The sequence below is a fragment of the Orycteropus afer genome, unplaced genomic scaffold, assembly GCF_000298275.1.
Source record: "Orycteropus afer afer isolate SDZICR_OR568_19922 unplaced genomic scaffold, OryAfe1.0 scaffold00195, whole genome shotgun sequence".
Lineage (NCBI taxonomy): Eukaryota > Metazoa > Chordata > Mammalia > Tubulidentata > Orycteropodidae > Orycteropus > Orycteropus afer.
Window position 1 is genome coordinate 241959 of NW_006921782.1, and position 11086 is coordinate 253044.

The 11086-nt window shown below is 39.5% G+C and overlaps 1 protein-coding gene across 1 annotated transcript in view; it reads right to left on the bottom strand.

Annotated features, from left to right (window-relative positions):
• The window catches only part of CCDC191 (coiled-coil domain containing 191), a 149583-nt gene that overhangs the window by 75077 nt on the left and 63420 nt on the right, over positions 1-11086 (bottom strand). Inside the window, exon 8 of the mRNA XM_007947851.1 lies at positions 7380-7570. Within this exon, the coding sequence (XP_007946042.1) occupies positions 7380-7570 (191 nt within the window). The remainder of the gene's footprint in view (positions 1-7379; positions 7571-11086) is intronic.

The window sequence follows — 11086 nt, forward strand, 5'->3', positions numbered from 1 at the left end:
CTGCCTGAAGAATGAATAAATCTGTCTTGAAAGAAGTACACTCAGAATGCTTCTTGGAAGTGAGAACTGCCAGACTTTGTCTTTCATACTTTGGTCAGGAGGGCCCAGTCCCTGAAGAAGCGTTTCGTGCTGGGTAAAGCAGAAGGTCAGCGAGAAAGGGGCAGACCTTCGGTAGCGACAGACCAGCACAGTAGCTACAACAATGGACTGAAGCCTGGTAATAGCTGTGAGGATGGTGCAGGGCCAGGCAGTGTTTTCCTTTGTTGTAACAAGATCACTATGAGTCAAAACAGGCTTGACGGCACCTAACAACAACATGTTTGTGGATTAAGGGTAGAAACACAGAAGCAAAGGATCCAGAGACAATGGCTGGTTCCCATTGCTGCTCTATTGCAGTTCCCTTCAGTAGAAGGACAATATTCTAGATAAGCTATTTTCTATATAAAAGATGACACTAAAAACAATTATTTCTGAAAGTAAAAAATCACTTAAGTTTCTTAAAAGTAGCTTAGTTAGATGCGATTTGCTTGAGTATGTTCACCTAAAGAAATGGTTTCAGATATTAATAAAATTTAGGACAGTGTTCTCTCATGGAAAACATCCTACCTCAATGTGCTTCCAAGCTGAAATCAGGGAATTTCTGGCAAGAGTGTATAAACTGATCAACACAATTATATAACAGCATAAAGAGAAAGGCTGTCTTGAAAGACAAAAAAATGTAAAATTAAAAAGGTTTAATTATAAACTTAAATATGAACAGCGCTGCTCAGCGTTAATACCTCAAAAGACACTTAGTGACTGATACATGTTCTAGAACCTAGAAATCACAAGAACACTAACTAGATATGGGGCACTGGGCAAGTTACTGGAAGTTTCTAAGCTTCAGATTCCACCTCAAAAACGGTATCCATAAGCCCTATATTGCCTATCCTATGGGATTTTTTTCTGAGAATCTAATTAAATTTTTTAAAAAAATTTGAAAATATGGAGCAGTGTTCACATGTAAGATAATTAACACTAAGTTAGAACAAAGATTACTAGAAAGAAAAGAAAAGTATCCTGAATTTTTTAAAAGGAAATAAATAATAAGTACATAACCATATACTAGTCATCTGATTGGGAGCTCTGGTGGTGTAGTGCCTAAGGCATCTGACTTCTAACCAGAAGGATGGTGGTTCAAACCCACCAGCCACTCCTTGGAAGGAAGACTGGGCAATCTACTTCCCTAGAGATAACCATCTCAGAAACCCAAGGAGGGATCACTATGAGTTGAAATCAACTTGACGGTAGTGAGTTTGGTTTTTTTGGTTTAGTGATCTGATTGAGTGCTGAAATCCAAGGCAGAACATGAAAACAGCAGTGACACTAACAGCTGCAATAAGGATGTGCAGGTTCAGCAGGAATAGAGATGAATGAACGAATACATTCAATACTGCACCAAGAAGCCTCCAGGGGAAAAATGGAAGATAACACAATTCTGTTCTAAAGTGAGTTAGGCAATGCAAGTCTGGTTCTCCTGCCTCTTAAAGATATATCTGGAGCTTTACCAGCTGCTGATGCCATGCACATATGCCTTCTGGCCTCTCACCTGGATATCCAGCTGAGCAGGGAGGGCTGGGCAATATACAAGATTAACAGAGACACTCTTAATTCCATAAATGATTGATGGAAAGAATGCTGGAATCAGGAGTGCTGGTAATGAGGAATACCTGACTGTATATTTTCAACTGAGCCCCACTTCCCCTCCCTACCTCCATGCTAGCCTAGCAAGTTCACCTCAGAGTTTTCTCACATAAGCCTACCTATGTGCTGATTTACCAGTTTTTCCCAAAGTGAACAATGCCCTCCTCTGCTTAGCTACATTCTGTCTCCCTCAGAAGGTAGGGCTCATGACTTTCTATTTTTAAAATGCTCCTCATGGGACTGTAAGGCATGATAGCCAAGTCTATGTCACTCCTAAGCATTTGTCTTATGTGCCTTCTGTTTCAATTATTTTTAGTATTTGGGTGCAATTTTTTTTTTTTTTTTTTAACTTAGATTGTAAACTTGCAGAAGGCATGAGTACTTTTTAATGCTTTTTTCCTAGTCTCCCTCAAAGATTACAGCCTAGGAAACCCAATGGGGCAGTTCTACTCTGCCATATAGGGTCGCTATGAGTTGGAACTGACTAGACAGGACATGATAACAACAACAACCTAGTACTTAAGAGAGAGTTTAGAATATAGTAAGCATCAGTAAAGCTGGTTGACTGAATGAATATATTCCATCAAACAGAATGAATACATGCATGACTGTGTGAAAAAATGAATGACATGATTTAAGGGATGTCAAAAGATCAGTTTTTTCCATTGGCCTATCACAGTACCCCAAATCTCTGTCACTTATATTTTGGGCACTGTTTCAGATAACTCTGTTAAAGCATAAATATGCTTCCTGAGAGGGACATTACATTAACTGAGGATTACAGTAACAAAGTGTGATGAGGGTCTTGAGGGACAAAGAGAAGGGACAGGAAAAATTCCAGGAAAGGCCCAAAGCACTGGTGCAAGAAAAGGCAGGCATGAAGACACCAAGGAGGTTAACACAAGGAAGGACAAAGTGATTCCCAGGAAAGAACTGAGAAGTCAGGAAGGGAGGGCTCAGAAAAGGATTGTGGAGAATGTTGAAAACAAACGCTGCTACTTTCAGATTTTGTCTAGGGCTGGCCATAAATTCAGGGAGGAAGGGAGATAGGAGTAATGGAAGATCTGGAACAACCTTTCAAAAGTGAATATGCTAAGGAAATTGAAAATAGAGTCAAAGGGTGCAGTAGTACACACTGTAGTGTTTATTAGAATTTTGTTGCATTACCTAAAATAAATGAATCCTCATTAGGGTTTAGAAATCTGTTTGTTAATGTTGAAACTGTATTACACAATTCTGTCATTCAATATTTTACTGAAATTTATTACACCATTACCATAACTAATTTTAAAGGAAAAATAAAGAGATATTAAAAATAGAGTGACTAGAATCCCCATTAAGGAAAGATGAATTTTCAGAAGAAATACTTGGATGAGATCCCTGGAGTAGAGGTGAAACTCTGAATACAGGCCAAGTAAGGAAAGTTAATTGCTAAATTATGAATAAGAGGAAGAGAAGGATGTGTTGTTGTCCCTGAGAAGTGGGAAGAACTGAAAATAAAAAGTGGACAAAGAAAGAAGCCCATGAAGCTGGGCCCTGCATGGGGGATAGGCCAGTAAGGGGAAACCCTGGGTGGCAAAACCAAATGTGGATGAGGAGACAGTTGACAACTGAGTAAAATACATAACAAAATGATTCCCCTGTCCAGGTGGGTGTGCCACAGAATCACTTGTGTTTGGTCAATCTACAAGTTTCTACAATGAATAATCCATTATAAAAAATGCTTTCTCTTGTCCCTTGAGCTCACTATTTAGAAAAAAATTATTGAAAATCCTGTCAAGTTAAGTTGCAGAAGTGTTAAGAAACAACTGAGCTCTTCTTTTGTTCACTGACTTGTTAGTCAACAAATCTATGTTTGGTGTCTGCTGAAGCTCAAAGAGGAACTCTGATGAACATAGTCAAGAGGGTCTTGGCTCTCCCGCCACCTACAGTCCGGTAGACATTTCTTGGTTTTTGCTTGCAGTAGCTACTCTTCAGCTTTTCTCCACTACTAATATTTCAACTGTCTTTGAATAAAATCACCCAACTGAACTTTCTTAAAACAATCTCTAGAACAAAGTACAACATGCTGAGTTAGGGATTTGTAGGAAAGCAGCACAAAGGAAGGTTTGTACCTAACATCTCATTTTTATGGGTTTCTACTGTGACCTGTCATTTGTTAATTACCACCCTTATTCTCATTTCCAACCAGCTAAAGCCTCGGAAACCCAAGGAGGGGTCGCTATGAGTCGGGTTTGACTCGACGGCACATAACAACAACAACAAAGTAAAGAAGTTCTGGTCGCACTATGATTAAGGCTTTGGGCTGCTAACCAAGCAGGTTGGTGGTTCAAACCCACCAGCTGCTCCATGGGAGAAAGAGATGAAACAGTCTGCTTCCGGAAAGATTTACAACCTTGGAAACTCTACAGGGGTTGATATGGGTCAGTATTGACTCTGGGGCAGAGGATTTGGTTTGGTTTAAAGTAAGTTGCAATATAATTGAAAAATATGGCTGTCTTAGGGAACAACAACCTAGATGTTATTTGTATTAAAGGAGGTGGCCTACAGTATAGGAAAAAAACTTCCTGACTCAGAAACAAAAAGACAAACAGTCCAGTCATGGTCTAACTACTCTAGTTATTGACTTTGTGACCTTGACCTTCTCTGGGTCTTACTTTCACCATCTGGAAACTGAGAGACTGAAAGGAGTTCTGGTGGCATAGTGCCTAAGGCATCTGACTGCTAACCAGAAGACTGGTGGGTCAAACCCACCAACCACTCTATGGACAGAAGACTGGGTGATCTACTTCTGTAAAGATTCACCACCTCAGAAACCCAAAGGGGGTCACTATGAGTCAGAATGGACACGATGGCAGTGAGTTTGGTTTTTTTTTTTTTAAACTGAGAGAGTGGACTGTCTGGTCCTTGAGGTGCCTTCCTGCTCTAAGCCTCTGTTTGCTCTAAAACTTTGCAGTAAAAAATTGTAAGTTAAATTTTTTCTAACTCCAGTTGTTGTTGTTGTTTTAAATAGTACTCATTCAGAACACTTAAAAATAGACACCTGATACAAATGTACAGATAAAACCAAAAAAACAAACCTACTGCCATCAAGTCAATTCTGACCCATAGTGACCCATAGAGCAACTATTCCTTTTTCAATAAGCTATCATTCTAATGCCTTGTATCATCAATCAGTGGGGCGGGGGGGAAGAAAACCAAATCTACTGCTATGAAGTCATTTCAGACTCATAGCAACCCTAAAGGGCAGAACAGAATTGCCCCGTAGGGTTTCCAAGGCTGTAAATCTTTATATCAGCGGACTGCTTCATCTTTCTTATGTGGAATGGCTAGAGGATTTGAACCTCCAACCTTCTGGTTAGTAGCCTGATGCTTTAACCACTGTATCACCAGAGCTCCTTATACCAACCACTAGGCCCTATGAATTTACAGCATAAATTATGGGTATATTTTCTATGTTGCCCTTTTTATTTTTCATTAAAGAACTTCCCTCATCACCTAGAAAAGAAGAGTTGACTAGGTCACCACACTGCTTAAAAACTTTCAAGAATTCTCCTTTATTTACTAAAGAATAGCTAAACTTATGACAGCATTGAAGGCCTTTCACAAGCCAGCGAACTTGACAACCCCATGCTTGGTGACCTCCAGTCAATCAGAGTAGACATCACTTTGTGACTTTAATCTTTTCTGAGCCTTACTTTCATCATCTGTAAACTGAGAGGCTGGATGTCTGGTCTTTGAGGTGTCTTCCTGCTTAAGATTTTTCTGCTCAAAACTTTGCAGTAAAATATTATAAGTTAAACATTTCTAACTCCGGTAGTTGAAAAAAAAAGTTCATGTCATCAGCTTGATCTCTCCATCTCCACCTAGCAACATCCTACTTACCATGCAGAACCCAGCTCAAGACCTGTCCTCTTGATAAAGGCTTCTCTGAGACACTCTTAAGAGCCTCCTCAGCCACAGCCACCTTCCCTCTGCAGAGCTCTCAGTAGCATGAAGGGGGTGCATTACTCAGATTATAAGGCTATGTAACACCTATACTGTTTTGACATCTTGTTTTTCACACAAAACTGTGTGAGCTTTGAGGACAAAGTGCCACATGTCAGTCTCCTGTATAACCATCCTGGGCCCTGATGAGATCACAGGGTTGCACAATTCTAGGAGCACCATTCCCTGCTATTCAACAACACTTCCACATAGCAATCACTTGATTTTTCAGCCTGAATGCATGACAGAGTTGCCTGTAAAGGTCCTTACCCATAAGAACATGAATGCCTCCCCAAATGAACAAAAGTTTCCATCTATATCTATGATTTTGATTTCAGAATGCAAATTTTGAACTTGAAAAATGAGATGTATTTATGATGACAAAACAAAGATTTTCGTTTGAAGGCAAGGTCTGTCATTCACAAGCATAAGAGGGAGCTGATTTCATCCTTTGGCTATCGTAAATAGTGCTGCAACACATAGTGAGGTACCACTGTGTTCTGCTTTTAATTCTTTTGGGTATATACCTAGGAGTTGAATTGCTAGACTTCTGAAAGTCCACCAATAGAAGGAAAAATAAATAAAATGAGGTACACATAAATGAAATATTACTCAGTTACAAAGAGAGCTCTGGTGGCTTGGTGGTTAAAGCACTAACCAAAAGGGTGGCAGTTCAAACTCACCAGCTGTTCCATGGGAGACAGATGAAGCAGTCTGCTTCTGAAAAGATTGACAGCCTTGGAAACTCTAGAGGGTAGTGTTACTCTCATCTTATAAGGTCACTATGAGTTGGAATTGACTTGATGACAGTGGGTTTGGTTTGAGTTTATAAAGAGAAAATGTTCTGATGCATGCTACAACATGGATGGACCTTGAAAAGATGATGCTGAGTGAAATAAGTCAGTCACAAAGGGACAAATATTGTATGATTTTACTTAAATGAAATATCTAGGATAGGCAAGTGTATAGAGACCAGAGTTTCTTAGTGGTTGCCAGGAGTGGGCCAGTGGGAGCAGGAAACGGGGACTCACAGCTCAGGGGACACTGAGCTTCTGTTAAGGGTGATAGAAAAATTTGGAAATGAGTAATAGTGATGGTTGAACAATGTGATAAATTTAATTAATGTCACTGAATTGTACACATGAAAAATGTAGAAATTATAAATGATTTGTTATATATATACTTACCACAATGAAAAAAAGGAAGGAGGGAAAAAGAGGAAGCTGATGTAAAGGTGTCAAAAATCTCTAGATGAATATAGGGGAGACTCTTGTCAGGTCTGCCCTCCCAGGGGGGTGGGTGTTCCTTGTGTTCCTAATTAACATTTTATGTGCAGAGAGTGATTTCTAGCAATGAGGATTATTGGCATATAAACCATACTCTCTCTTTTGAATTATAAAATGGTCAAAGGTGCAATGCTGCTATACTGGAAGGCAAGAAAAAAGCCTAATATTTGTCCCTTTAAAAAAAATAGCAAGCATGTACATTAGTATGTATTAACCAAATAATTCTGTTTGCTTAAAATTCTCAGTTAAATTTTTCTAGCTTGAGTAACATGGAAAAACAGTGATTTCCATATTTTACATGTGGATGAGATGATTCCAGTGAACAGTATTTTTAGAGTTTATTTCTGGATTGTTCAGGAGGAAGATGTCTTAGAAAAATATACTAGAAGGATTTACATGATTCCATTCCATGAATGATGGTACCTGTTTTCTTCCCTAAGATCATTTTCCATAGCTTGAGTCTCCCGCTCCAACTTCTGGGATCTTGTGTGGTCTCTCCAAGCTCGTAGGACCTTTAGCTGAAACTTCCAGTTGGACAGGGTCCCAGCTTTCCCCAGCTTAATCCTATGATCAAGAATCAGCTTGTGCCAGGCAGAGAAATACCGTTTTTGACACTGCATTAAAAACATTTAGAAAATCATCACCAATCAGTGCTAGTGCTTCTGATATCTAGTATCAACAGCCCTCTCCTCAGATCTCCCCCTCACACTTTTTTGAACAAGTCTAGGGAAGGAACTTTTTCCAACAAGTCTTAATGGAAGTAAAACAGACAAAGCACAATTCTTTTATGCTACTAGTAACTAGAAATACTAAAGTCACGTGACTGAGGCATCCTCAGTCCCATTATTTAAATGCACGTAATTCTCACCATGAGGCACTAGTCCTGAGAGGAGGTGGAGTAACTTCTAACATATGAGGTAAGAAACTTGTGAAGCAGCTTGAAAGACTTGCTTCCAATATGATTTTTTTCTGCCAGGTTCTCTTAGAGTTTATAATTCTAATAATTTAATTCATTCTTGATACTACTGGTGTCCTGCATAAGGATGAAACGGAGTCTCTGGTCCTTGGGAACAAAACGAAAAAAACCAAATTCACTGCCATTGAGTCAATTCTGACTCATAGTGACCCCTCCTTGGGTTTCCGAGGCAGTATCTCTACGGAAGTAGATTGCCCAACCTTCCTTTCGAGGAGTGCCTGGTGGGTTTGAACTGCCAGCCTTCTGGTTAGCAGACAAATGCCTTCGGCACTATGCCACCAGAGCTCCAAGACAGCTACAAATAATAGCTTCAGCTGGGCTACTATTGACTGCTGACAATACTAGAGCTTTGGAGAACAGGTTTAGAGAGACTGGATGCTGAGAAAGCTTGCAATATTCTATTATGTGCATTGGACAGCAAGTCACATGAGGTCTATAGTCTCTAAGGAGTCATACTTGACTTGTGGTCCTATTCTAAAAGATTTCGGAATCCTTGTATAAATCTTTTATTTTAACAACAAACTTTATGTTTCTACTACCTCAAATACTTTCATCTCTTGGCTTTATACCAACCACACTGTTTCATACTCCCCTATCTCTGTCTAGTAGTTTTCTGCCCTCTCCCTGCTTGGCTACTTCAGGAATCTCTTCTCTCAGGAAACCTTCCTATTAACAAGTGCCCCTCCACTATGCTCTCAGAGCAACCTGTGCTTTCTTCAGCCAAAACATTCATCATACAGTATTATAATCACCTGTCAGTGGTTGCCCCTAGACTGTGATCCCTCTGAAGGAAGGGACTGGGTCTCATAAATGGAAATGACAAATCTGAGAGGGGCACCAAGTATCAGTGGGAACAGTGTAACAGAAAGTGACCTCACTGGAAGTGGCCTTATGGTCACTGATGACCGCCAGTCCTGACAATCAGCTTCAAGGACTTAATAGCTTTACTAGAGTCAGCTCTATTTACTGCTTCCATCTCCATAAAAATACGTATCTTTCACTGTTCCTTGACATTTACTAAACACTCACTGTTGTGTTTGAATTTGGGAACACTGAACAAAGTTGTTAAAGATATAATCTCTACTTTTGAGAGGCTTTTAGGGAGAAAGGGTATATAAGTAAAAAGGCCAATTACATAAAAAAGCATAAGCTAGAATTCGCAGAAATAGCCCATTTGGCCAGAAGTGTTTTCTATATAGTAAATCAATTATATTCCCATTTAAACAACTACAAAATCTTTTTTATTACAATTTTTCATTAGGAGAAATTCTGGCAAACTTAAAAAAGCCCTCATTCCTTTTCTGTTAAGCCAAATTAGGGCACATTTTTTAATTCTTTGCTTTAGAGCTCTGGTGGCATAATGCCTAAGGCATTTGACTGCTAATCAGAAGACTGGCGGTTCAAACCCACCAGCCACTCCTTGGAAGGAAGATTGGGCAATCTACTTCCATAGAGATACTGCCTCCAAAACCCAAGGAAGGGTTGCTATGAGTTGGAGTCAGTTCAGTGGCAGTGAGTTTGTTTTTTTGGTTTTAGATCCAAAGGAAGGAAGAAAGAAAGGGCATAAGGGAGGAAAACAGAGAAGGAGAAAGAAAAGGAAGCCTGAATATAGGATAAGCCTTCAGTCATAATGATGAAATGATACACAGCCACCAGGCTGAGGGGCTATGCTTTTAGCATCATTATTATTTACTTATCTATCCACTAAAATACAGCATTAAAAAAAGAACACAGTGCTGAGTATCATTTTTAAAAGAAAACACCAAGTCCAGATTCATTTAAGACACTCCGCCTGAATGATCTGGTGAAATAGTTTACGTATAACCATCTCTAATAGGAGCTCTGGTAGCATAGTGCCTAAGGCACTTGACTGCTAACCAGAAGGCTGGCGGTTCAAACCCACCAGCCACTCCTCGGAAGGAAGGCTGGGCATTCCTACTTCCATAGTGATACTGCCTCGGAAACCCAAGGAGGGGTCGCTATGAGTCGGGGCCGACCCGATGGCAAATAACAACAACACAACAATTTTAACTCCTGGAATAGTCTAATGATGAAATCGTACAAATATAATCCTCCCTGACAATAATAACGCTATTAATGGTGCCCTTGGATTTTTACATTCCCTTTCTCTATAAAGTACAAAGCAACTTACATGTACTATTTTATTAATTCTTAGACCATCATTAAAAAATAGACTTTAGATATTATAATTTACCTCATTGGGCCAAAAGTTCAAGTAGAGAAGGGTTTAATGACTGACTTTCCAAAGAGAAAAGTTAGTGATACATATAAGGTGAAAGCTGAAATACTCTGGTATCCTGGTGACTTGAATCTATTAAGCAAGAAGTCTTTTTGATAAAGAAAGTGGAAACTTTTTGGTTCTTTTATAGTGGAAGAAAACTCTACACATAACCTGACATGATACAAAAGCACTGGATAATACCTGAATTTAAAAATTATTTGCTGTCAAGTCAATTTCAAGTCATGGTGACTCTATGTGTGTCAGAGTAAACTGTGCTCCACATGATTTTCAGTAGCTGATTTTTTGGAAGTAGACTGGCAGGCCTTTCTTTGGAGGCACCTTAGAGGTAGATCTGAATCTCCAAGTGTTTGCTTAGCAGCAGAGTATGTTAACTGTGCTGCCCAGAGATTGCCTATCTGAATTTAGGAGAGGAGAATTTGAGTTAATAAATGCTATACTCAATATATTTTCTCAAGAAGAAAATTACCAGTTTTTTTTTTTTTTAATTGTGATTTGGTTGAAAGCTTGCAGAGCAAATCTACTTTCCATACAGCAGCTCACATACACTTTGTCTCATGACACTGACTACAATTTACCAAAATGCAACAGCTCCCTTCCTACCTCCTCCCCATAGTTACTTCTTCCGTGTCCTTCCCTCCATGCACTCCTGCCCCCTGAGCTGTCTCCCTGTGCATACATAGCCCTTCTATTTTCCCATGATTGTTCTCTCCAAGCAGTGTATCTACCTAATGAACATGTTCAGCTCATATGCTTGTCTTTTGTTTGGCTGGAAGCCACAGGAATGGGTTTAATTCCAGACCTGAAGGGCAGCTAGGGGCCATAGTCTCAGTGGTTCCATCAGGCTCTATTAGACCAGCAAAACTGGTCCCCCTTTTTTTTTTTCTATATATA